The 26,866-nt window shown below is 41.0% G+C and overlaps 1 protein-coding gene across 1 annotated transcript; it reads left to right on the forward strand.

Moving 5' to 3' along the window:
• On the forward strand, window positions 1-26,866 carry LOC309530709 (suppressor of tumorigenicity 14 protein-like). Its single transcript, XM_082219731.1, has 18 exons — window positions 1-201; window positions 339-507; window positions 1,245-1,369; window positions 2,424-2,491; window positions 3,538-3,734; window positions 3,824-3,862; window positions 6,234-6,450; window positions 7,890-8,032; window positions 8,947-9,044; window positions 12,847-12,959; window positions 14,140-14,273; window positions 15,714-15,818; window positions 16,413-16,526; window positions 18,626-18,745; window positions 20,535-20,718; window positions 21,790-22,064; window positions 22,563-22,699; window positions 23,627-26,866. The coding sequence occupies exons 1-18, from the start codon at window positions 121-123 to the stop codon at window positions 23,783-23,785; spliced, it is 2,478 nt and encodes an 825-aa protein (XP_082075857.1). The 5' UTR covers window positions 1-120; the 3' UTR covers window positions 23,786-26,866.

Consider the following 26,866-nt stretch of genomic DNA (forward strand, 5'->3'; position numbering starts at 1 on the left):
ACCAAGGACAACAATAAGAGGGAAAGGCATTGTTTTCCCCTGAGGTTCCAAATACAAAAGCCCTAGTTGCTTCTAGGATTTTGATATGTAGAAGGCAGAACAAACCAGGGAAGCATCATCATGAGGTCTTTCCCATCCAGGCGCCTCTCTGTTATATACAGCATACCTACTCCTTGTGACTCACACTTTCTCTCTGGACTGGTAAGAAATTGCAATTCGGTTTCCTAACACGCTTGTAAATTGCTCATGAATAATACAGCGATTAATTCGCTTGTCAGCTGAGCAAAGGCAGAATCATTTTCCTTGATTTGCTTGCTGATTCCTTCCTTCTTGAACAGGGTCTGCCTTTTCACCACAGCCAGGCTTCACAAGAAGATATTGCAAGTCGAAAGCATTCTTTTGGCCAAAAAGTGCCTTTTCGTTTCTGGAAAAGATGTCTTTTACAAACATTACCTGTGATTTCCTTGACTGTCACTGTGATTCTGCTGGTGCTGTACTATACATTATGTAAGTGTCACTACTTCAAGATTTTAATTTCTATAAACATGTAAAGGTTGCCTTCATTGCTTTTCAAGCAGGTTAATGTTAAAACTATTTTTAATGGGTTTTTATTTAGTTCCAGGATGCCAATGATGTATCGTGTTTATGACAAATATTCATAACCAACTAGTTTTGGCACACTATGAGAATCTTGTGTTTTTGGTGTTTTTGTCCACTAATGCAGAAAGTTGTTGCATTGGGGGGACACGCTGTACTCAAGATCTATGGTTTGCAAATAATGCTAATCCTACACTATCTGCAAAGCCAAATCGTTTAAAAGTGTTGCCCCTTGGGTATGAATTTAGCTTTAACCTTTAAAAAAAATGGTTAGAAAACATACAGATAAAAATCAATAACATTTCAAAGTTAAACATCTGCATAGTGTGTGTAAGAAAGTCCTACATACACCTTCTTGATCACTTGAGAATATTATGAGCAGGCACTGACAAAAGTCAGATTCATCCGATAGTTGTGTCTTCATTTGAATCCAGTGAAAGTAGATTTCCATTTGAATACTGAAGATCATCTGATGATATTTTTTGAATAAAATCTTGTAGTGGACTTTGATTTGATGTTGTGTATTAAAAGGGAGTGTCTTCCTGTTAACACAGAAGTTAGTCTGATGCCTTTTAAAGCAACCTTTCCCCCCCAGCATGAATTAACCTGTTTTTGTTTTGCTAATATTTCCCCTCCCTTCCTTCCAGCTCCTGCATTCTCTTTCATCTACATTGGTGGAAGCCTAGAAATTCCTAACCTGACCTACACAAGTGACCTAATGCACCCCAAATCACATACATTTATAATGCAAGCTGAAGCTGTCCAGAATTGTGTGAGTTTGCCTATGGAAAATATAAGGGACTACATTTTGGTTCAAATTTCATTTGATAGGTTTTGTACTTGGGATATGCTGCTGATGAAACTAGACCTGCTGAGGGACGGTTAAGGGACATGCGCCTATCTTTTTTGAGTTGCCTTAAAGGGAGGGTTGTGGTGGCTTGATCAAAATTGAAGACCATTACCAATGTCAGTCTTACCACTAAGCATGCCGAGACAACCTGGTATGGGCAGCACTTTTCACACCCACCCAGAAAGTGGTCAATTCGTATTTTTGTTGTTGCACGTGGGTGCCACTTTGACGTTATGCTTCAGGAACTGAAATATCTTAAGCCTTCTAGAATTAGAAAAAAACAGTCTCTGGTTCCATTTCCTGTAAGCAGAGTTGTGTCTTCTTCTGCTTTACACAGTACAGTAGATATTTCATATATATTCTCTGCCTACTCAGAAATAGGCCCCACTGAGTTCAATACAACTTAGCCCCTAGTAAGTTTGTATACGATTGCCGCCTTAGTGCATTTCTTTGTGGAGATTTTTGGACAATTAGTTTATATTTAAAGCAAACCCCTTTTCAAATTTCCTCTTCCAGCTCAACAATACTTGCTTTCTTGCACTTCTCTCCCAAGTTTACTCTATTTGCAAGATCAAAACACTTTTCTAGCTCCTTGCTAACAGAAGGCTTGAAAATACAAAGCATCTCTCTGTTAGCTTGCATTTCCCAACTGAATTCACCGGGTACCTCAAAGCTGCTTTGTGCATGGGTTGCATGAGTGGCCCATGGCCTGATTAGAAGCCAGAAATGACAGAGATCTTAAATAGTCTAAATCAATACTGATTTTTATCATTCAATAACTACTATTTCATGAAGAATCAGTATCATGCTACCTTGTAAAAATGAATCGACCAGCGCTGGCTACCTACTTATTTGTGCTAGACATAAAACAATGGCAAGAAAATGTTTTTGTTACTTGGAACTCTTTAAAAAGCTATATCTTTTACAGACTTTTTCTTGTTCTTTATATTTAGTTTTCTAATTGTTTAACTCTCAGTTTCCAGAATTGTATGGATCTTCTGGCTTAGGGAATTATTACTTGACATCTGTTATTACTGCTTTTAGGTAAGTACCAGAATTTCAAAAACCCTTTTTCTGACTGTAGGCATTTGTTTTGTCTTCTCTATTCATGTTTTCAAGAATCAGAAGATAATAAAGTTAAGTAGAGGATCTCATTAGGAATTTAGTCTTATTCCAGTTCAGATTAGACTTTGGCTAGAATTCTAAATAAACTTCCCATTCCATCTCAGATAGCCTTTTTGAAATAGTCTAAGCAGGGGAAGTGAATGTGAAAGTCAGTGGATGGTTAGCACTGGTCTAAGACTATTTACTGCCTGAGTCAAAGAACATATACAAAAGCAATGGAACTTAGTTCATTGCAGCTCATTTCTGCCATTGGCTGCATACACAATATACCTTTTAAACACCTTCAAAAGACATTTCCCACCTCAATATGAGCATTATGCCTCATGAGATGAATGAGGCTGAGAGATGGTGACTTGGGCTGGGTACATATTACCAGCTTAAGTGAAGCTAGGTTGCTTTTTTTCTCTGTTTGGATCAGAGCTGTTTTTGTTTTTTATTTGCTTGAGGGTGAAGATGGATATCAGAGCATAGTATTTCATAAGAAATGGCAGGATACCTAAGGATTGTGGCTAAAATGGTGTTTATACCGCTTCCCAAACCAATGGTGGGAGCACGCTAGATGCAGAATAGACAGGAACAGGTCTACAGTCATGTATAATGCCACATAAATATTGTGCATCTGAGGTTAAATGTGAACCAAGGACTTCCCAGTTCACCAGCTCTTTGCAGATGTACATAACCACATTGTTAGTGGTTGCATTTCACCCTTAGTTTATGGTGAAGTGCAGGATCTAAATGTTTAACAACCATCTTCACGTGAGCAGGAATCTCCCTAGGGGGGAAAAAGAAAAAAAAGAGGTTTGATTGGTGCTTGTAGTTTGAATGTGTGACCCCATTTAACTCACAAACTTCTCCCTATGTGCTGGAAATCTGCCTTGATACCCTTGTGCACAGGCAGAGAGCAACAAGACATCCCTCTCCAAGCCGATGCTCTTCTTCAGTCTTATTTTGTCATCTTCCTCCAGTGAAGGAAAGAGTGGCCTTCGAGCTTATTACTGGAGTACATTTTGGGCCCCACAAGATATGGTTCTTTCTATTCAAAATCTGTCTTCGACAAAGCAAAAGCAAATACTCAGTAAACGGGCACCTGCCACTGAAAACAGCACGGCTGAAGTATATTCTTTGGAGGAGGATTTTGATGTTATTACCATGGAGCTCTTTGGTAACATTATTTTTTATATTCTTTAGAAGTTCCAATAATTCATAGGAATGCATATGCCACTAATTTTGAGGATTCTTCATCATTTTTAGTTTCAGATTCTATGGACTATGATGTGACATGGAAAGCAGGTAAGAGCTATGTTTGTCCCCATTGTCCAATGGCACACCATTTCAAATGTTGCTCTAGCACAACTTTCTTTTGTTTCATCAGTGCTTGCTCTTAAGTTGAACCTAAAGGATTCAGTGAGTAAGAGGAACATCTCCAGCTCAAGAGACATGGAAATGAGCAGGGTTGCTCAAGACCACCTTTGCACCCCTATGCAACTCATTTTCATTACAAGGCTACTTCTGCAGAAAAAAATGTATTGCACTCTGAGTCAATTGCAACCATTGTCTGCAAAGATGGATGGACCTATTCGTTTCAGCTCTCCACATTTCTGCAGCAATCTGCCACTTTAAAAAAATCTTCATGAAATCTTCATGAAAATTCACCAGCCCTTTAGCATGACATGAATTTATCCTAATAAACACATTTTTGCATACAGTGTTGACAGATATACATATTTATGCAAGCAATTTCCCCTGACAAAATCCTTTTTTGTATGTTATGTTCACTAATAAAGATATTTTGCACAGATGCTCCCCTAACAGATTCCAGAGAGAGAGAGAGTTCAGATAGAGAACTGGATTGCAAAATTTTGAAAAGTGAGAATGTTGAAGGATAGTTGTGTTTTGGTTCACCCTGCAGTTTGAGAAATGCAAATTATGTAGTTCCTTGTTAAAATGCAAACAATATCAAATTTCTTCTGCATCCCTATTTTCAGCTTATAAATACGAATCCAGACTATTTAAGTATTTCCAAAGGGCCTTCTCCTAATCTTCTAAATCTGGGACTGTAACCCATTCAAGGTTTCTCAGTAGATGGTGTTATAGCACTGGAAAACTGAAGTCTGTGTATGGATCCCTATGTTGCCAAAATAGCACCATCCATGCATAAGAGGGAGGGATAATAATAATACAACAGGCGGAGGAAGGACATAAGGAGAAGAAAACCCCAAAGAGCCCAATGGGTACTGAGCTGATTGACAGTTATGTGTACTTGTGACTGAAAACTGAGGAGAGGGGGAGTGGAATGGATTATCTTAGAAGAGGACATGGCTGGCTGGAGAGCTCCACACTGCAGCATTTTTCTTACAGGCCCCACTTGTCAGTTGCATAATTGGCCAATTTAAATCAATGTTGCACTCTCACAATGTGAGGTATGTCGAGTTATTTGCTTATTTTATAAAGGCTGTATAAGAACTTGCTAGAGCACTCAGCATGTGGAAGTCAGTGGTGGCGGTGGCAGCAGTAGATTATCAGGAGTGCCCCTGCTGGCCAGCTCCTGTATCTTGCAGTAGTAAACAGAGCACACATAGGCTTTGTTCACAGCTTTAGGTGAACAAGCAGATGGGGAGAATGAGGGCTGCAAGACCAGTACTGTTCCGTCCATCCATGTATTGCTACCTCCACAGATGTCATCTGAGTAGGAGCTCTGGAAGGGGCCAGAAGCCTTGATCTCTGCTCCAGCCCTTCACCAAAGATAAGAACAAATATCTCCCTCTCTTTTGGGAATTGCTGCTGTGCCTTGAAGCATGCTGCTCAAAGATTATGGCATGATAACAGCAGATCAGTTCCGAGCTGTTTTGTCCCTACAATATGACTGTAATTAATGGGATGATATGTGAGAAGAACCGTAATTGTTTAGTCCTGCTGGCTGGGCCACAATATGGTCTTAACCTCTGGATAAAGTAAAAAGAAGAAGACCAATATGCTGACATGGTTTATGGATCTGAGAAATTTTGAGCTGGCTTGGCTTAGTGGACTAACAATTACACTCTTCGCCTCAACAGCTGTGGACAAGTCAGTCATGATTCCTCATCCGCACAATGATTATGGTGAAGCTCATAATGATCTTTTTAATGCTGGAAGAGTTAGATATTATACAAATGATGTTTGCTGCATTTACCTTAAGGATACAGCTGTAGTTGAGAGTAAGCCCCATAGACCTCAGTAAGATTTCTGAACAATTGGGCTTAAGATAGTGCTGTAAGAAAGAGGAATTGTCTTCTACTGTGTGCTCTACTTAAGCTGATGTGCTTCACCTGTTTTTTCCATTAGTTGATGCACTTAGAGCTGCTTTGCATTCAGTTATCTGGTGAAAGGTGCTGGCTTGGTACAGAGAAATTCAAGTCTTCTAGCCACTAATCAGGTGCCCAGTGTAGATCCTTTTTCATCTCCTTTGTGCCTCCGCCTTGTCCCAAAGGAGGACAACTTCATCGGGTGAGAGCATAGCACAGAGCTGTCTCATAATGTATTCAGTCCTTGTCTGATGTGATGGACAAGCCTGCCTTTTGTGGCGTAGACAACTGGTTCCTGGGATCCGGGCCGACAGGGTCTGGATTCATTTCTCTGCTTTTCTGCTTTTCAGCCACTGATCTATTTTGGTTTTGTCTACCAGTGGCCTTTGACCTCTATGCAAAGCCTGGTAATAATAGGACCTTAACACTGATGAATCCTAAGAGATCTTTTTATCAGTGGAGGCTGCGAGTTCCATCGGACCACGTTGTGAGACTAGTGGTTGTTCCCTTGCATAGCGTGACTCCTGGGAGCTGTGCATCTCACAGGCTATCCGCATATGACTTCCTTCTCCCTCTGCAAAATAAGATCATTACAAGGTAAGAGCATTTACAAAGTTTGCTCCATGCTGGAGATCTAATGAGGTTGAGGGTACATTTTATCATATGTGGTGGACTTGTAAAAGAGTATTGGGAAATGATATACAGTGGTACCTCGGGTTAAGTACTTAAATCATTTCCAGAGGCCTGTTCTTAACCTAAAACTGCTCTTAACCTGAAGCACCACTTTAGCTAATGGGGCCTCCTGCTGCTGCCGTGCCGCCGGAGCCTGATTTCTGTTCTTATCCTGAAGCAAAGTTCTTAACCTGAAGCACTATTTCTGGGTTAGCGGAGTGTGTAACCTGAAGCGTATGTAACCTGAAGTGTATGTAACCCGAGGTACCACGGTATAATGAACTGGGGGGAAATGTTTTAAAGTACCTTTCAAAAAACAAAAACAAAACAGGGTCCTTTTTGTTGGGGATAAATTCCCAGGTGTCAAAAAAGACTATTTATGTATGCTACTCCTGCGGCCCATGTTTTCCTAGCCTCAAAATGGAAAATGAGTGAGGTCCCAACCAAAGAAGAATGCCAATTTAAACTGATGGAATACACACAGCTTGCGGTTTTATCATTTAGAATAAGAGAACAAGAAGAATGCATGTTTAAAGAAGACTGGAAAATGTTTACGGTATACATGGGTGAAAACTGTGTTCATTTTAAAATGCTGGTGGCATTAAGATAAATCCACCAGTTTAAATAAGTTTTGATGGATGTAGCAATGGATTATGGACTGGTTTAGTTTGTGTAAAATATGCAGGGATGTAAGGCATGCGAAGGGACGTGGGTGGCGCTGTGGGTTAAACCACAGAGCCTAGGAGTTGCTGATCAGAAGGTCGCAGTTCAAATCCCCGCGATGGGGTGAGCTCCTGTTGCTCGGTCCCTGCTCCTGCCAACCTAGTAGTTCGAAAGCACGTCAAAGTGCAAATAGATAAATAGGTACTGCTCTGGCAGGAAGGTAAACTGAGTTTCTGTGCACTGCTCTGGTTCACCAGAAGCAGCTTGGTCATGCTGGCCACATGACACAGAAGCTTTACGCCGGCTCACTCGGCCAATAAAGCGAGATCAGCGCAGCAACCCCAGAGTTGGCCTACGACTGGACCTAATGGTCAGGGGTCCCTTTACCTTTAAGGTATGCAAAATGAACCATGGAAAGAGAAGAAGGGAAGTCATTGGTTTAAGGTTGTTTAAATGAATATTTTGAAATGTAAATTAGAAAATGTAATGAAAATTATATATATATATAAATAAAAATAAAAAGTTTGCCCCGTAGACACAAAGCAGTGCTCTCTCTCTCTCTCTCTCTCTCTCTCTCTCTCTCTCTCATTACATGGGATAGAGCACCCTGTGTCCCAAGGCCCCTTAGGTGGTACGTATAGTAGTGGAAGAGACTTTCTGCCCTCCAAATCAGCTTTGTAATCTGCCTGGATGTATTTCAGATGGTGTGGGTCGTCCGGGGCCTGGACGTCCCCAGTTATACGTTTAACTTCATCGAGTAATGTCATGTTGGTCACATTCTCATTGGACCGAAGAAAAGAGAGCAATATATTGAATGCATATTTTCAAGCAGTTCCTAAAATTGGTATGTAGTTGCCAGATGCCAAGCATTGTTTGTGAACAAGTTTTGATGGGTCACATGCAGTTGTGTTATATTTGAAATATTTATGTGGATTTAAAATGGGGAATAAGACACGGATTCAAGGATTATTTTGACCCAACTCTATAATAATATTAGGGTTTTCTAAGACTGACATGGGATGCACAAGTGCTGGAGTGAAACGATCCACTTTTTGGCTGTATTGAATGACTCGTGATTCAAGTGACTTGGGACAGTAGCTCTCTCAAGTTCACAATGGCATTGAGAAGAGTGAGCCAAGTGATGAAAGATGCTTTGGGGGGAATACTAATTCTGTCACCCTTCTTATTACAAAGGTATACAAATCTGTTGCAAATTTTTCTCAAAGCGGATGGTGGCAAACTGAGCTGCCTCCGCATATCATCACTGTGAAAGCATATTCTCTGAGCAGCAAAACAACCAGCTTCTGAAAGTCAGTGAAGGGGGTTCCAAATGTCATTTGTTGTACGATGCATAGGGGGAAATAAGTGAATCATCATACTTTGTATGTGTTTTCCCTTGCACAATGAGAAAGGAAGAACCCCCTTGGCCTAGCAGAGTAGAGAGAGTTATTTCTATGCCATTCTTTCTTTCCTGAGGGAAAAGCCAGATGATCTATTAGCTCCACAACTGTGCACTTAGATGCAGTTTTTTAAAATCAGGTTGCCCACGCAGAACACCTGATCTATATTTGGTGGTGGTGGTGAATTTAATACTACCCACCTATAGTAATTCTTTTTTGCTCCACCACCTCGTACCAGCTACTTGAATATGAAAAAAAAACCTCCCATTCACTTCAAGAAGAGCTTTTCCCATGCTTTCCATAACAAGAGATGAGCAGTTCTTCAGAATAATAATGTTTTGTTTTATTTTCTCCTTAGAATGTGGCGGTCGATACATCTCTTGGAATGGGACTGTAATTTCTCCATACTACCCAAGTTACTATCCACCGAATATTGACTGCCACTGGATTATTAGAGTATGTACTCTTAGAAGTAACAGGGAACTTTTAATGAAAATCTTTTAAAAACTTGATTCCCCTCCCAAAAAAAAGAAATAAGCTCTTCTAAAACAAGGAGACCAGAAAAACAGAAGGAAATAATTTTAAATGAAATGACAGATCTTACATACATGTGATTATCGTTTGTGTGGTGAGGAGAAATAGGCATTATATCAGCCTAATATGGATTTTGGATTGTTATAACATTGTGTCCTAATCTTCCTCGAAGAGACTAGGGTAGCATTCATGACCCTACTGCACTCTCTATTGCAGTCAACTCACATCTTGCACACATGTAACGTGTGCGATCACAGCTTTACACTCTTGGCAGCTGGCCAACTGCAACTGGACAAATGAAACACACGCAAGGTGAAGAGCTTAAAAGTTCTCAGATTTTCTTACCAGGCTCAGGGAAGATTTCACACAGGCTCAGGAGGCCCTTGTGGGATCTCTCTGGGCCATCTGAGATATCACTACATTTTGCGAGCCCACATAAGATTTTCCCAGAGCCTGGTAAGCAAGGCAGAAAGCTTAAAAGTACCATATTGGCCTGAATATAAGCCTCACTTTTCCCTTCCCCCAAATTCCGACCATGAAAAGTTAAAGTGTGGCTTATATTCGTGATCTTACAGTATACAGCCAGGAGCGCGGCAAAGCGGCGACCATCCCTCATGTAGTCCCCCGTCCTCTCCCCCAAGGCCAGGAAGGGAGAGAACGAGGGAGGGGAAAGGCCGCCAGCAACACAGTGCAGTTCCCCCCTCCCTGCCCAGTATGCCCAGGAGCAGCGAGGAATGGAGCAGCTTATATTCGGGTATTTTTTCTTTCCCCCCCTCCAATTTTAAAGGTGTGGCTTATATTCGGGTGCGGCTTATATTCAGGCCAATATGGTACTTTTTGCAGTGGGAAAACCGGGGCACATAAACACCTTGCAATCTCTTTTTTAAAAAAAATAATATTTATTACTTTTAAACCTTACAAAAAGGAAAGAAGGGGGGTAGAAAAAAGAAGAAAAAACATACAGTACAATATATAAGCAATACACAACACAACATTAACACATTAAACAAAACAAAAGCAAAAACAGTTCAAAAAACACACATCATACCATCTCAATGTCCTCTCTTTCATTCCCTTGTTTCATCAACCTCCTCTCACCTCCCTTTTTGTATTCCATTTCTATTAATTGTTTCAGCAAATCCTTTCCATCTTTCTCTATTTTCTGTCATATAATTATCTTAACATATTTTAACCTTAGTTTCCATTAAAACTATAATACTTATTTATGCTTAATTCCTTAAAACATTTCTACTAAAGCCATATAATTTCCTTCCAACATTTTTCTAACATTCATTAATTTTACATTATTTCCATATATAGATTTTAAACTTTTTCCAATAATCTTCCACCGTCTCTTCTCCCTGGTCTCGGATTCTGCCAGTCATTTCCGTCAATTCCATATAGTCCATCAACCTGGTGATCTTCTGTCCGAGGCTCTTAACTCTTTTCCAAGTCCCTTCTGCGAGCCTTCTTCATGTTTATACATGCACTTTACTTTGTCTTCTCCTAATCTTGTTCTTATTTTCTTTCCTTTGATGCTGAAAAGTAAATCTCGAGGAAATTCCCACCTAGCAATGTTTTTATTCCTTCTCGACAAATCAGCCAAATCTCCATAGTTAAAACTGAAATTCACAAGATATTTCCAGTCGTATTTCAAAGTTCCTCCAAGTCTGGCAGTCCCCACAACTCCAGTCTCCTCCTGACCCAAGTCCAAGTCCCAAAAGTCAACAAATCCCTGCATGAAGGGATCTATCCAACTTTCCTTCTCCAGTCCGAGCGGGGCTCCAATCCTCAAAGTCTGGCTTTCTCTAGATTCAGTCATAAAAGGCATCCACTTATAGTCATCAAATTGCATTTGTGAGGCTGGGGCTCTAACAACTTTCTCCCCCGCCTTCTCCTAAATTTGCCATGTCAAGGTAGATCCCTGTATCGATTCCTGAATAGTTTCTGTATTAATATTCACTTTTTGTCCCAAGTTAGTCACTTTTTGTTCCAAGTTATCAATTTTTATAATCATCACATCCGTCTTCCTATGGAGCTGTTCCAGTGTACATAATGCAACCACTAAGGCTTCTTCTGTCAACATTCTTAACAGTCCAAGGTCAATCCCAGATTCTCACGGTCTTGTCTTACAGCTGGAAATTCCCCGCTCAGCTTATGTAACAATTTCAAAGGCTTCCTCTAGGGGGAAACAATTTCTATTTGTATCAATCATTTTAAGCACAATTCAAACAATAAAGTTAGTTTCAATTTTCAATTACATTTACTCCTTTTTAAACGCAGAAGGAGACAATGGAAACAATGTATTTCTCTTCTTTAACTTACTGTCAACAAACGATCTATTCACAGTCAATGAACATATCCAAAACTTCAGTCCTACTAGCAGCCGTTTCCAGGTTCAGAGCGGTGGTAATTTGACTTTCTTCACTCTCTCCTGCAGGCTTACATGGTCTAAAAATTCCCCCCTCTCCTCCTGCTTCCAAGGGGGGTTTGATGATTTTAGCCGATGGAAGTTTAATCCTTTATGAAAAGCTTTCCAAGACTTTAGCTTGCAGCCTTTTTGCTCCAGTCTATTTACAAAAGGGGAAGGCGGACTTCCTGTTTGAAACCTCCCTGTTTCGGTACCAAATTAAGACGTTTAAAAATCCAATTTTCCGTTCTACTCACGGGTAGTTGTTTTAAAATCGAATTGGCCACAGGAAAAAGTCAGCGCTCTCCGGCAACAGCAATTCGGCTTCACTCCGTGAAAGAAGCAGTCAATTCGAAGCACCGCGCCACTCACCCCACGTCGCTCCGGATCCCCGAAACCGGGTTTCCCCGTGAGTAGGGGAGGCGCAAAAGGTGCCAGCCGAATCCCACATTCACAGGCTTCTCCTGCCTGTGATTTTTTGTGGGTCCCCACCTTCGCCGTGGCAGTCAGACCCTAATTTCCACGAAGCGAATTCCTCCCGGTCAGAGGAATTCAGCCATTACCGGAGGCGCTAACCCGGAAGTTCATAAACACCTTGCAATCTCATACTCATTGAAAGAAGGGGGTTTGTTTCCCTTATCATCCAGCCTATGTTCAGTTGGGAGGAGATGTCGGAATCTCTGCTACGACCGAGCTACTCCTCTGGTCGAGCCCTCCGGAATCTCCTCCTCCTTTGATAAGGCTCCAGGCACGTTCCCCATTCACCAGAGTATCCAAAACGGCAGAAGGGATGAGAAATATGAGCTACATTGCTAGGCTTTATTTCTCACTACGCAAAAAGAAAAGAAATATACATGCTCTCTCTGTGAAAGCAGAGAGCAACTGAAGAACAAAGGAACAAGAAACCAGTAACATCACATCCGTCTCCCAACAGAAACCAACAGGGGAGAGGGTATGTTCCAGGTATGTGTGTAATGGATCCCATTCTATAATCTACGGTAGAGAATCTGTGGTCCCCTGGATGTTGGTAGACTCCAATTTCCATCAGTCCCAGCCAACTTGAGCAGTGCTTAGGAATTATGGGAACTGTAGTCCAACAATATCTGGATGGCCGCACAAGTTTCCCATACCTTCTATGCCCACTTCCCTGGGTGTACCACTGAACTTGGTAGGACTTGCATCTCAGTAGACCAGACAGGATCGCACTGTTCATGTGTTTAGGACCAAGAGGCAGGTTGTTTTTAAGTATTAAAAGTACAATAAATGTTCTTCCCCATGATTTTTATTTTTTTTAAATGCTTTTTTATATCTTAGGCACCACTGCCTGGCTATAGATTGCTGCTAAAAATTCTTGTAATACAAGTTCAGGAACCATCCCTTGGATCCAATAGATGTGATAAAGATTGGTTGGAAATTGATGGAATTAGGTGAGCTACAACCTTTTCTGCTACTTTTCTTGAAACAACTTTGTTGACATCCATAGGTGAAGAGTCGTTTATGGTTATAGATAATTAAAAAAGGAAAGGGTTGTAAGTAAAATTAGAATAATAAAATTTGAAAAACTGACCACATTTTGCCACAATGTAGGGTTGCCATATTTTTAAGAGCAAAAAAGAGGACGCTATGATGACTAAATACCCCTACTATATGTAGGCTATAGAAGCTGTGATATATTGCTGAGGGGGGCAGGAGAAGAGAAGACCATTCATTATGTCTATGTCACATCCAGCAAGTATAGCCGGAGACATTTTGGCAAATTAAAAAAATCTACCCAGACAGAAATTATGCCCCTGAAAAAGAGGGTGTGTATTGGAAAATGAGGACACATGGCAACCCTACCAAATTTCAACTGACTCTGAGTGGTTTAACAGACACCCCCTCTTACTTCTGAAAAATGGAGCTCTGTGAGGAGAACAGGGATCCCCTAACAACTCTCAGCACCCTTAACAAAGTACAGTTCCTAAAATACTTTGGGGGAAGCCATGAATGATAAAAGTGGCATGATACTGCTTTAAATGTATAGCACAGATGAGTCCTTAATCTGGACTGGAATTCTGAAAATGACAACTGTAACACGATCTTGAGTCATAAGAAGTTGTCAAAACGACAAGTTATGATGAATGCAATTAAAGAGGAGCAGTCCTGTGCTGCCTGTGATGGAGGCTGAGAGACCATAGGATGCTATGGACATCCCTTTCCACAAAAAGCTCCACTGCTATTACTCTTCCACTGTCAGTGAGCTGAAGGCAGTAGGAAGAAAAAGGGACGCCTTGGGTCCAAAGACCTCCTGGTTTCTCCATCACCTTCTCACTGCCTCGCCAAACCAAGGAAAGAACTGTGCCAGCCTTGGAGATGGGGTACTTATTTTCCCTTCCATTGACCCTACTTCTACACCGTCCACTATAGAATCTCTCCATCACCATCTTATGGTTGCTCCGCTTGGTTGCAATCCTATACTTACTGACCTGGGAGTCCCATCGAATTCCATGAGGCTTACATCTGAGTAAGCATGCACTGTAGAATCGCACTGTGAATACACTCTTTGATTAGTTCTATTATAGTGATGTATTATATATCTGTAATTTTGTTGTGTTTTATTCATATCAGATATTGTAAACCTATTGGGGAAGGCAGCAGGGTCAAGGAATATGGCTATTCAGTGGCCATCCATTTCCATTCAGATGAACTGGTCACACACAGGGGTTTTTATATTGAATTCAGAGCTTTCAGCCACACAGACCGTAAGTGGACACAGATGTATGAAGTATTAATAGCATTATCATGGTCATTTACTGATTGAGTATGAACACATTTCTTCTAGCTTGTCCCAAATGTGCCTCCTTCACACCTATGTCTATCCCTATTATGAAGCAGGAGGAGTCAGCAGATCTGAGGCTACAATTGAAAGTTCAACAAATGTTTGATTTTTTGGTTTGCTAGAAAAATGCTTACCCCTAATGATTGGTATACATGTGGGTTGAGGGCTTGTGAATAAACAAATAGTCAAGGTCATCCAAGGTCATCCAATGAGCTTCATGGCTGCATGAGGATTTGATCTCTGGTCACCCAAGTCCTACAGGTCCAACACCCTAACCACTATACCACACTGGATCTCAATAGGTTGGTATCTCTGTGGGTGATGGATGACTGTTTGGTTGCCTGTAGAAAGACATGGGCAGTGTGATGAATGACTTAAAAAGGGCTGTTATCAACAAGATACTATTCCATTCCCAACCAAGCTCCCTCTCTCCTAGTGGCAGACCGAAAGTCTGTATTGGGTTACTAACCTGTTTGAAAATATAGTGTAGTCATCCATCCCATATAAGAAATTGCACTGAAACTCTGTCTCCAATGACTGTTATGTTCCTTGTGCTGACTCATACCCTTCAGGGAAGGATAAATAATAAATGCTTGGCCAGCCATACTAATAAGTTCAGTGGAGTGCTCTGCATTCACCAACAAAGGTGTCTGAACTAGGGACCTCACCAGCATTCATAACCTTTCTGTGACTCCATGTCAGTGGTCATGCCACCAAACATTGTCTAGCTGGTACATATTTTAGGTGCAGAGACAAAGGTGGGACACTCTGTAGCTAAAATCCTTGCTGTCTTCTGCTTGGGTTAAGAGATGGATGGTGTCAGAGTAGTCTCACTTGGAGATATGGGATTCCTACCTGGATCTATCAATGTGTATGCCCTGTATCTAGTTGCAGCAGTGGAAATGGGATTCATGAAATCTGTCACCCTCCCTGACCATTGGTGATGTTAGCTGGGCTTATGGGAATTGTAGTCCAACAACAGGCACCACACGATCCCTTATCTCAGATTCTGAGATACTGTAAGATCGCAGTTACCTTGTTAGCGCTTATATGCTTCTGGTAGAGTGCTGCTATTGGCTGCAAAATTAGCCAGAACTTCTAGCCTCTGCTGAGTCTATAGGAGCATGCTGGGAAGAGATGGGGAAAGTCCCCATCTGGGAAGAGATGGGGAAAGTCCATTGCCATTTGACTTTGGTCCTCTGGTACAAGGTTATAGCTATTCTAATATGTTTTCCCCTGTCACCAAAGCGGGTTTGGGACAAATCTTATCCTACTCAGCTGTCATAAGAGTACAGAATTTTACTCTGTGACTCAGTGTCATCATGATTATCTATGGTAGTCTGATATTTTTCAATTCTTTCAGCTTGTCCTAGGCAATTTAAATGTTCCGACAAAACATGTGTCTCTTTAAACAGTAGATGTGATGGGTGGAAAGACTGCGCCGATGGAAGTGATGAGGTAAACTGTGGTGAGTTCATCGTGAGCTAATTAGAACATTGTAAATATAGCTTGGTAAGGTATTGGCTGGAAAGAAAACAGCTTGCAGGGCTGATTGGTTGGTTGGTTTTAAACAATCAAACAGTTTATAAATTTTATGACATAAATAATAAAATCAGAGCCATTAAGCATATAGAGCTTGAATATCAGTACAGGTCATCAGACCCTTCCCTGACCCATTCGTTTATTAAAAATACCTTTCATTTTGTGAAGTGTTTTAACAGCTCAGTCAAGAATTGAGATTTGTTTCATATAAAGAACTTTGAATAGCAAACTAAGCAGTGGTGATGCTAAAGAAAGTAAATTTTCCTGGTCTACTGCATGAGAAGACCATGTTTTATTGGGACATATTCTAATTTCATATTGGTTTAACAGTACTTCCTAGTTTTCAGTCCAGGATTTGGACTTGTTTCAGGTGGGACTAGGTCTCTCTAACTGAATCCTAAGGTTGTCAACAATTCCCGGGGTTCATTTTAAAGGAAGCAACGGCAGTGGATATGTGCTCTCTGGGGACATCTGCTGTTGAATGAAACACCACAGTCTTGATGATAAAATTCTTCCCTAGGTTGCAATCCCGTGAAGTCTAATTGTGGTGATGGGAAGTGTAAACACCATTCCAGGCCTTGTAAAGGAGATGGCAGCTGTGAAAGTGAGAGTGATGAGGAGGAAGACAATTGCGGTAAGAACAACATAAACAAATTTTAGACTGGGAATTACGAAAATGCCAGCAACGTAGGGCGTTCTTGCATCATTTTCTCATGGGTTATGTTGATATGCACCATGCTCTTATTTATTGCAGGAACAGTTGGCAGGGAGGGATGCTGCCACCCATCTGGTCTACCATCAGTGGTCTCACTAGTGTTTATGGGAGAAAGAGGGGAGGAGCAAGGCAGGGGTGAGGTTGGTAGCTCAGGCACACTAGAAGAGCTAATCCAGTGCTCTCACAGGTGCATCTGCACAATGTTGACCTCTCTGCTGCTGCATCCCTCCCTCTCTCAGTAAGCACTAAGAATGCCACTGATGGGATGCCAGGTGCAGTGCACTGCCCCTTCCTGACAGCTCTTTCTGATTTATCTTATGCTTGCTTAATGCAATATGTCTAAAACATACATTATATTTGTTCCCACCACACAGGGAAAAAACCCCATTTAGAATCATAGAATCATAGAATCATAGAGTTGGAAGAGATCACAAGGGCCATCGAGTCCAACCCCCTGCCAAGCAGGAAACACCACCAGAGCACACCTGACATATGGTTGTCAAGCCTCTGCTTAAAGACCTCCAAAGTAGGAAACTCCACCACACTCCTTGGCAGCAAATTCCACTGTCGAACAGCTCTTACTGTCAGGAAGTTCTTCCTAATGTTTAGGTGGAATCTTCTTTCTTGTAGTTTGGATCCATTGCGCCGTGTCCGCTTCTCTGGAGCAGCAGAAAACAACCTTTCTCCCTCCTCTATATGACATCCTTTTATATATTTGAACATGGCTATCATATCACCCCTTAACCGCCTTTTCTCCAGGCTAAACATGCCCAGCTCCCTTAGCCGTTCCTCATAAGGCATCGTTTCCAGGCCTTTGACCATTTCGGTTGCCCTCCTCTGGACACGTTCCAGTTTGTCAGTGTCCTTCTTGAACTGTGGTGCCCAGAACTGGACACAGTACTCCAGGTGTGGTCTGACCAGAGCAGAATACAGTGGCACTATTACTTCTCTTGATCTAGATGCTATACTCCTATTGATGCAGCCCATAATTGCATTGGCTTTTTTAGCTGCCGCGTCATCCTGTTGGCTCATGTCAAGTTTGTGGTCAACCAAGACTCCTAGATCCTTTTCACATTTACTGCTCTCAAGCCAGGTGTTTGTGTGCTTTTTCTGAAGACTAATATTCATACTTTTAAAATTATTAAATGCATGAGTACCCAAAGATGTTACAAGGATGTTTTTTAACAGTCTGTTTTTTAAATCTCCACAATAAGACATTTTGTCCAGGATAAGCACAAAACATCTTTTAGACATGGCAGTGAAAGCAATGAAATAGTGACTGCCTGAGAGTAGTATCTCAAGAATACTGAAGAATGTGTTCTGAAAATGGGGAAAAGTTTAAACATTGTGAACTGTTGTTTTACTTAATCAAAAAGTTTACGTAAGGGCAAACAATTGCCAAGCAGATAATTCTTGCCGAAACCTTTTTTAAAAGAAGACTCGCTCCCCTGTGCACTTTAGCCACACAACAGACTGTGCGCACACAGAAGAAGTGTGTGTTGTTTACTGGGCACAAGGTTTCAGAATCAGATCTGAATATCTTTACATTAAACAGCTTTTCCAGTGGCAAAATGGAACTTTTGGCATGTGGAAGTCAAGGATAGAAAACAGATGTTCTTAGACTGCAACTTCAGACAACCTCAGGCAGCATGGCCAATGCTAATAGATAATGGAAGTTGAAGTTTCAACAACATGTGGAGAGCACCATGTTGGATAGCCCTGGTCTAGGTTATCAAACATATTGCCAAGACACCTATGAAATTATACATTTAGCTCAGTCAGTAGAGCCTGAGACTCTTAATCTCAGGAATGTGCGTTTCAGTTCCACGTTGGGCAAAAGATTCCAGCATTGCAGGGAGTTGGACTAGATGACTGTCATTGTCCCTTCCAACTCTACAGCTTTGTGATTCTATGTATTTTTAGAAAATGCATTGCTTTAATTATGCTGCATGACCTATGAGGCAGCGCCATGAAATGCATCATTGCTATGTTTCTCATCTGTCACTCTATTCTTTCAGCCTATAGAAGCTGCTCACAGCATGCATATAAATGTCTAAATGGAAAGTGTCCAATAAAGCAAAACCCAGAGTGTGATGGAATAAGAGACTGTGCAGATGGATCTGATGAAATGAACTGTGGTAAGTCAATAATGAGTGAACAACGAAGTGAGCTGAAATGTGTCTGTGTATTTCAGATCAGGACTATGTACACACTAATGTGCACATGGAGCTCTAGGTACCCATTATCTAGGAATATGGTACTTTTTCATCAGTGACATAGCTGCTATATTATCTCTTTGCTCTATGCTCTGTCCTGATGGCCCAGGCCTACACTGGAGCTCAAAATCTGTCCAGTACAGTAAGGAGAAGAGGTTCTCATATAGTAATTCCTAAGGGTTGTAGTTTAGGGAGATTGAGAAGAAGAAGAAAGGGTGCCATTACCATGTCTCACTCCAGTTGCTATCAATCTCTTCTACAGGCCACAAGCTCTACCACAACGTGTGTATTTCCCTACATCTCCTCCCTGACCATTATACTGAGGTTCTCATCATTCACAGAGGCCTTACATCAGAGATAGCCAACATAGTGCCTTTGAAATGTTCTTGGACTACATTTCCCATCAGCCCCATCTACCATGACCAAATAACCTTATTTCAAATCAATTGAACAGGAAAACTTTATCTGAAATAAAAAACCAGTGCCTTGCTCCAATGATACATTGAAGGCACAGGAGAAATCCCCTGTATTGATGGGGGAAAGGAGCTCTAGGAGTTGTCATAACATTTCTCATCATTTAATTGGAAGGAGTAGCTCTATGTGTTCAAAGCGATATGTTGACATGTGTGATTTCTCTGCTGAAGTAAGAATCAGCAAAGTGTGAGAGCATTGCATCCACTGCAAGTCACACATGGCTCTGAAGTAGGGTTTATCCTTAAAGACCTACATTGGCCCCCAGTATGTTTCCGAGCACAATTCAAAGTGTTGGTGCTGACCATTAAAGCCCTAAACGGCCTTGGCCCAGTATACCTGAAGGAGCATCTCCACCCCCTTCGTTCAGCCCGGACACTGAGGTCCAGTGCCGAGGGCCTTCTGGCGGTTCCCTCCCTGCGAGAAGTGAGGTTACAGGGAACCAGGCACAGGGCCTTCTCAGTAGTGGCGCCCGCCCTGCAGAACGCCCTCCCATCAGATGTCAAGGAAATAAACAACTATCTGACTTTTAGAAGACATCTGAAGGCAGCCCTGTTTATGGAAGTTTTTAATGTCTGAAGTTTTATTCTGTTTTTAGTCCTCTGTTAGGAGCCACCCAGGGTGGCTGGGGAAACCCAGCCAGATGGGCAGGGTATAAATAAATAAATAAAAATTTATAAAGCTAGTTCCTCAATAAGGAGTGGATAACTTCTGGGTTTCCAGATGTTGCTGAACAACCATTCCCATTACAGGGGCAGACTTCAAGCGGTGCCCTGTGTGAGGTGAATATTTAGTTCTCCCTGCCTCTCATCTTCCATTCTGCTCAATTCACTACATCCTACTTGTGCTGCCCTGTGACACCCCCTAGGCTCTGGGCGTAGTGTGTCAAAATCAGTCATGCTGCCCTCAATGCCCTCTGCCCATCATCCTTGACCATTGACCATGCTGGCTGGAAGTGACAGGAGTAAGAAGTCAACATCTGGAAGGCTTCAGGAACCTAACCCTGTCACAAACCCTTTACATGAAAGATAGATGTCCCAATATATTTAGTAGGTCTTTTGTCCATGTATGTGCAATTGCACTTCTACAGTGCAAATCTAAGCAGATTTACCAAAGAAAATCTAGTTAAACTAAATGGGACTTGTGCCCTAGAAAGTCTGTTCAGGATTGCAGTGCATGACTGGTAGAGTATTTTGTTTTTACATACATAACCTCCATATGTATTTCATTTTTTTATTAGCATGTGGAAGGAGTCAGGTAAAAAGACCCAGAATTGTTGGTGGTGAAGATGCAAAGTATGGAAAGTGGCCTTGGCAAGCCAGCTTGCAGCTAAAAACATATGGCCATATATGTGGTGCATCTATTATTTCAAATAGTTGGCTGGTATCTGCTGCCCATTGCTTTCAGGACTCCGATTCGATAAGGTACGCATTATATAATGTGAAGCATTCATTACTGATAAATAATCACTAGGGGCGTACAGTAACCACAAGATTTGCCTTCTATGTCTGTAGCACTTGGAGGCAGCCCAGACTGTTTCAGATCCTCTCTGTGTTGTTCTGATTAGAATCTTTATTTCCAGATTAAATTTTTGCAATATGCTCTAAGTGGGGCTACCCTTGAAGAGGCTTTGAAAACTGTGACCTGGTCCAGAATGCAGCAGAGCACAGTGGCTGGTGGTTGTTCATGGCTCGACACCATACAACTTAACCATCCTGATTTAAGGAGGAATTGCAGAAATCACAGAATCCAGCTTCTTATTGGATCCTGGAATGTCCCCTTTTTTGGTCCGGTGCTCTGGCACTTGTCAGCTGGCTCTTGCAAGAGCTCGGGACCAAAACTCCCCCAAGCGTTACAATTTGGATCACCTGGATGTTGGAGGCTATGCAAAACCCATTTCATCAGTCTTGAAAGTGCCAATGCAGTATGGAGCCTAATTAAAGGTGGTAACACTGACATATACACAACTTGGGTCCCAAATATTTGAATGAGTGCCTTTTCTTGCATCAAGCTGCCTGGGTGTTAAAAAATCAACAGGAGAGGCCATGTTGACAGTATCGCTGCCTTCCCTGGACTGAGAGATGAAGATACAGAAGAGGGCCTTCTCTGTGGTGACCTAGGTTGTGGAATGACTCCTCCCCAAAAGTGTATTTTGTGATAGCTTGAGGGTTTTTAAAAAAATGATTGATCAAGATCTAGGCCTTGGGCTGAATGGAGTCTTCCTTCCTGCTGGATTGGTGAACTGTGCTGTTTGGTTATTTTCTTAGTTTTGTTGTTTTATTTTATGATTCTATTAGAACTTGTATGTGTTTTATGTGGAGTTTTTTGGGGGTGTTTTGTTTTGTTTTTTTAGTAACCTGCCTTTTGAGCAATTTGGTGAAGGCTGAGCTATAAATACAAATAATAAAATGAATAAATTATGCAATTCCCATTCAAATGAATGAGACCCGTATAAGAAGAGCACATGGAAAACTGCACGTTTTGTTGTTTTTCAGATACTCTATAGCATCTGGCTGGACAGCATATATGGGTATAAAGGTCATTAACAGAAATAATGAGAATCACGTAGCGATGAGATCGATCAAAAGGATCATTGTTCACCCACATTATGACCAATATATCTCAGACTATGACATTGCCCTGTTGGAAATGGAGTCACCAGTATTCTTCAATGAGCTGGTACAGCCCATATGTTTACCAAGCAGTCGTAGACTATTAATTTATGGAACTGTCTGCTATGTAACTGGCTGGGGAGCCGTAAAAGAAAATAGTATGTTCATTTCTGGATATGTTTATTGCAAATGCCAAGCATCCTAATATATTGTACCTTTTTGTGGATTGTAAATGTGAGCCACTCTGGGATCCACCCTTGGCTAAAAAGTGGAGTATAATGAATGTAATAAATAAATAACATTAATAGAACTTAAGGTATATGGCCTAGCTCAATTGGATATCACTTGTGGCAATTCTAAATACATATCCTCAGTGACAAATGGTGGAACTCTTTAATTTTAGTTTATTCTTAGAGGATAGTAAACTTAAGAAGCCACTAGGAAGGTAATATGCTTAGATTTGGAAATGTTCAATTAGATTAACCTTTATTCAGTTTAATTCACCATGTGCTGTGCCAATCGTTTTTTATTCTGGGAACATATAGGCAAGGAAAAGTTAAAAGTTCTAAGGCAGATCTTGATTATTATTTTTTTCACCTCTCACTTTGCAATCAGAACCATCATACTGAACCCATGCAATGTTTCTGTTGTTGTAGGTGAACTTGCAAAAACACTGCAAGAAGCGAAGGTGAAAATAATTGATCAGAGTGTTTGCAACAAGCTTTATGACGATCTGATTACTTCTCGGATGCTGTGTGCGGGGAACCTTAATGGTGGCATTGACGCATGTCAGGTAAAGTGGAAAATGATTGTGAAAAGTGACACTGATTTGTACATCAGTCCTTTCAAAATTATTTTTCCCAGGAATGTTTTCTTATTCCCATAGAAAAAAGACATTAGACATCTCTGGGTTGGATCCAGACTTAGTCAGAGTAGACCCACTGAGTTTATTTTGAAAATTAGGTAGGATAGAAGTTTTTTAAATAAACGTAACCACAATGATATCAATGGGAGTAAGTTAGTAGCAACTAACTTAAGTCCCATTGATTTCAATGGGCCTACTCCAAGCATTACTAGAAAATTATCTGAGGTGTCCATTAAAGATTCTTTAAATATTATGTTCTTAACTTTTAATTTCAAGAATACTTGCATTTGAATCCTAAATGAGTACCAATTTGTACTGACATATGCCTTCTTGAGCCATATCAACCTCAACCTCATTCCTTTCTGCCTTTGATGTTGGAGTAAAATAAAATAATATCTGAGGCACATGCAACATACACCTACATATTAACCTAATCTCCCGGATCTCTGAGGCTATGTTGAAGCAGGCTTCCTCATGGTGACTCTCTTCCCAATCCTGGCTCAAGTCGTGTACCTGTAAAAGCATATTGTCTAGACTGCAGTAGTATGTTAGTTGGGAATCAGACACATTGTGCCAAACAGTGTTAACAACAACACTAATCACAGGAGTTCAAGCATTCATTTAACCAGTCACACCCACCAGGGAACAAGTATCATCTAATACCATGTGAACCTGATAGACAATATATCGTCAGACCACAATTACACATGGTGACTTACGGGTTTTGGGAATGACTGTATAAGAATTGATAAAACAGCACAAATGTGGAAGTGTGTATCATATCACAATCCTAACTGCAAATATGCATTAGTTATGCAATGAAGCAAAAAGTGAGGCTTCTGTCCTTCCTTTTAGGGTGACTCTGGGGGTCCGTTAGCCTGTTTAGGAAGAGGGAACAGATGGTACCTTACAGGCATTGTCAGCTGGGGTGAAGGATGTGCTCGACGGAATCGCCCTGGCGTTTACACCAAGATCACAACACTTTATGACTGGATTCGTCAATACACAAAATGACAGATGAGTTCTGGAGAAAGCCAAAAGTATGCACACATTCTTATTGATGAACCAAACAGGATTTATACTATGATAAAGGAGAGACATTACAGATATATTTTGTATGGGCATATGGAATGTATATAAAATTTTAGCAGGCAAAAATCAGTGAATGTTTCCCACTGCAAAGGGCAATATGAACACAACCACAAGGTTTATTTCACTGTTTTTGTTGATTTTCTCGGTGTTCCATCAACAGGGATGGGTAAATGGAGTAGAACATTTGATCAGTATCTGCCTGCAAGTATTTTGATGCAGTTTCTGCTTTGCATTAGCTTTGATCTTGCTTTTGATGATTTGCTGTTAATAGGCATGCAGGCTTTCTTCTTCCCTGACAACAAAAATTGTCCATTTCTGAGATGTATGAAGACCTTTGGAAGATACCAAATATGCTGAAAATAAAGGATGCTTTAATTTTTGGGATGGGAGTTAGAGACTGATGAAGCTTCAATTTCCCTTCTCTGTCAGTTTCCAGAAGGTGGTTGTGTTGGTTGGCTGCAGCAAAAACATCAAAAACTCTTGCAGCATTATAAAGGCTAACAAGTATAAAGTTTCACAGACAATATCCCACTTCATCAGATATATGAAGTGTTATCCTGAGTTACAAGTCTATAGATACTAATTGTTGGAAGAAGAAGGAGATTATAAACAGGGAGGACAAAGGTAAATGAAATGCAGAAATGCAGTGATGAGTTATTTTAATAAGTTACTACTGTCTGTTCTTCCTACATTTCATTTTCTTCTGAAGCCACGGTGGATTTACCCCTGTTACCTAGGCTAACATTTTGATACAGTGAAGAAGTGGGCTGTTAGCCTACAAACGCTTATGCCACAGTAAAATGGTTGGTCTTCAAGGTGCCACAAGATTCTTCATTCTTTCAGAATTCCTGGTTTTATTTTGCTCTTCTCAGTGGACTTTTTAACCATCTATTCACCCACCCATCATCACCTCCTGGTAATATGAGTGTTAGGTTAGATAATGAATTGTATAGGACCTTTAGCTAACTCTGTAACTAAGCCAAAGAGATTGTTCCATCAGTTTGAGTGAAGTCTGTTCAGCATCCTTGTTTTGTCAAGTTCCTTATGTACAATGAAACTATGTCCTTCCTGCTAGCATTTAGAATCACTTTCATTTCACTGAGACTATTCACATGACACCTTGTATTTAAGTTCCCTCTTTTTAATTTTGTTTGTAAAGCACAGCTTCTGGCCTGGCAAATGTAATCTAAATCACCAGTAGCTCTTAGAATGCCAGTGATATGTTTCATGATTTGAAGGCATAGGAGGCAGCAAGCTTGTTGAAGATAAGTAGGTCTGAATGTGGTCAGTTCCTGGAGAGGAAACGACCTGGGAGCCTTATACACAAAAGCAAGGGAGGTTGAGAAGCAAAGCAAGAGAAAATAAAAGCAAAAGGACTTCACCAGAGGACTGTGGCTGTAAATGTTTATTTATAACCTGCCTTTCTTTCACCACAGAATGCAAAGCAATGTACACACACTTCAGAACATAAGAGCCTTGTTGGAGCAGGATAAAGGCCCATCTAGTTCAGCATAAGGTTCTCACAGTGACCAACTGAAGGACTGTGGGAAACCTTGAAGCAGGATCTGAGTACAAGAGCACTCTCCTGCCTGGTGGTTTCCAGCAACTTATATTTAGAAGTATACTGTCTCTGATGGTGGAGGCAGAGAATAGCCATCATGTCTAGTAGTCCTGTCCTTTCCTTTAATGGTGGGTAGTTCTTCAGGTTGTGTGTGCTTTGAATGATACTGAATATGCCAAGAGGCAACTGCCCCCTCTTACACCTCAGTAACTTTGCAAGCAGAGGTGGATTTAAGACATGGAGCCTAGGGGGCACCGTAACTATGTTGGAGAGTGGAAGGTGAGAGGTGGGGCGGGGCGAATTTTGGCATTGCACAGGGAGCTGCTGAAATTTGAGACCCCCAAGGTCGGCCACTGCTGGAAGACTACAGAAAGAGAAAAGTGCCTCTTCTTTTGGATTTCAGATATAGAGGGATGTTGACATGGGCAGACATTCCTTAAACAGAAAGGGAGCATATTGGTGTGAAGGGAATAGTGAAAGAAGAATATCAGATCAGTGACAAAACATATCTAAGATTATGACTAAGATTATGGTATCCTCCCAAATAAACATAAAGGATACCATGGACAAATTTGCATCGAGAGAAACTAAGATGTAATGTTCAGTTGATAGTGATGATTCAGAAGAAATTATATGCCACCTTTCATTTCAAGAAGATTCCCATTGCGTTTACAAACAAATAAAAGCCAACAGCAAAATAATGAGTATAAATACAGCTAGTTAAGATTAAAATACACAATAAAACAGCTTCATCTAAACATGAAAACATCCATTAATTAAAATGTGCAGGAAACAAGCCCATTAAAACAGTGTAACAGTTACACTAGTTAAAAGAACTATCAAAAGAAGAGGTTCTATTTAGGAGATCAGGGGAATATTTGCTTAAGCAGGTGTGACTTTGAGAGACAGGGGAATGGTAATATTTCAGCAGGGAGAGAAATTCACAACACTGGTGTCACCAGTGAAAAAGCCCACTACCATGTTACCATAAGCCAAAAATCATTCGGTCATGGCAAATATAATCAGGTTTCATTTGTTGATCTAAACGTCTTTGCTGGTCTTTCGGGTAACCCTGTTGCAAAGTTGCTTTAAATGCAAGTAACAGGATTTTAAAAGTGGCTTGGTTTTAATAGGTAGCCAGTGGAAATCCTTCAGCAATGGTGTGTGACATGAACCACCTGGGCTGCATTATTCTGCACCAGCCACAGTCTGCCCCAGGCAAAAGCGAAGCCCCACATAGAACACATTGGGAAAGACTAAACAGAAGGACACCAACACATGTGCCACAGTGACTACATTATTCCTGACTGGAAAATGACACAGTTGACACACCAGCCGAAGCTGGGGGTAGGTGCTCTTCACCATGGAGGCCACCGGGAACCCCCATAGACAGCGGTGATTTCAAAAGCACCTCTAAACAGTTGAACGGTCAATGTTTCCAA

The sequence above is a fragment of the Podarcis vaucheri genome, assembly GCF_965113315.1.
Source record: "Podarcis vaucheri genome assembly, chromosome: 4".
Classification (NCBI taxonomy): Eukaryota; Metazoa; Chordata; class Lepidosauria; order Squamata; family Lacertidae; genus Podarcis; species Podarcis vaucheri.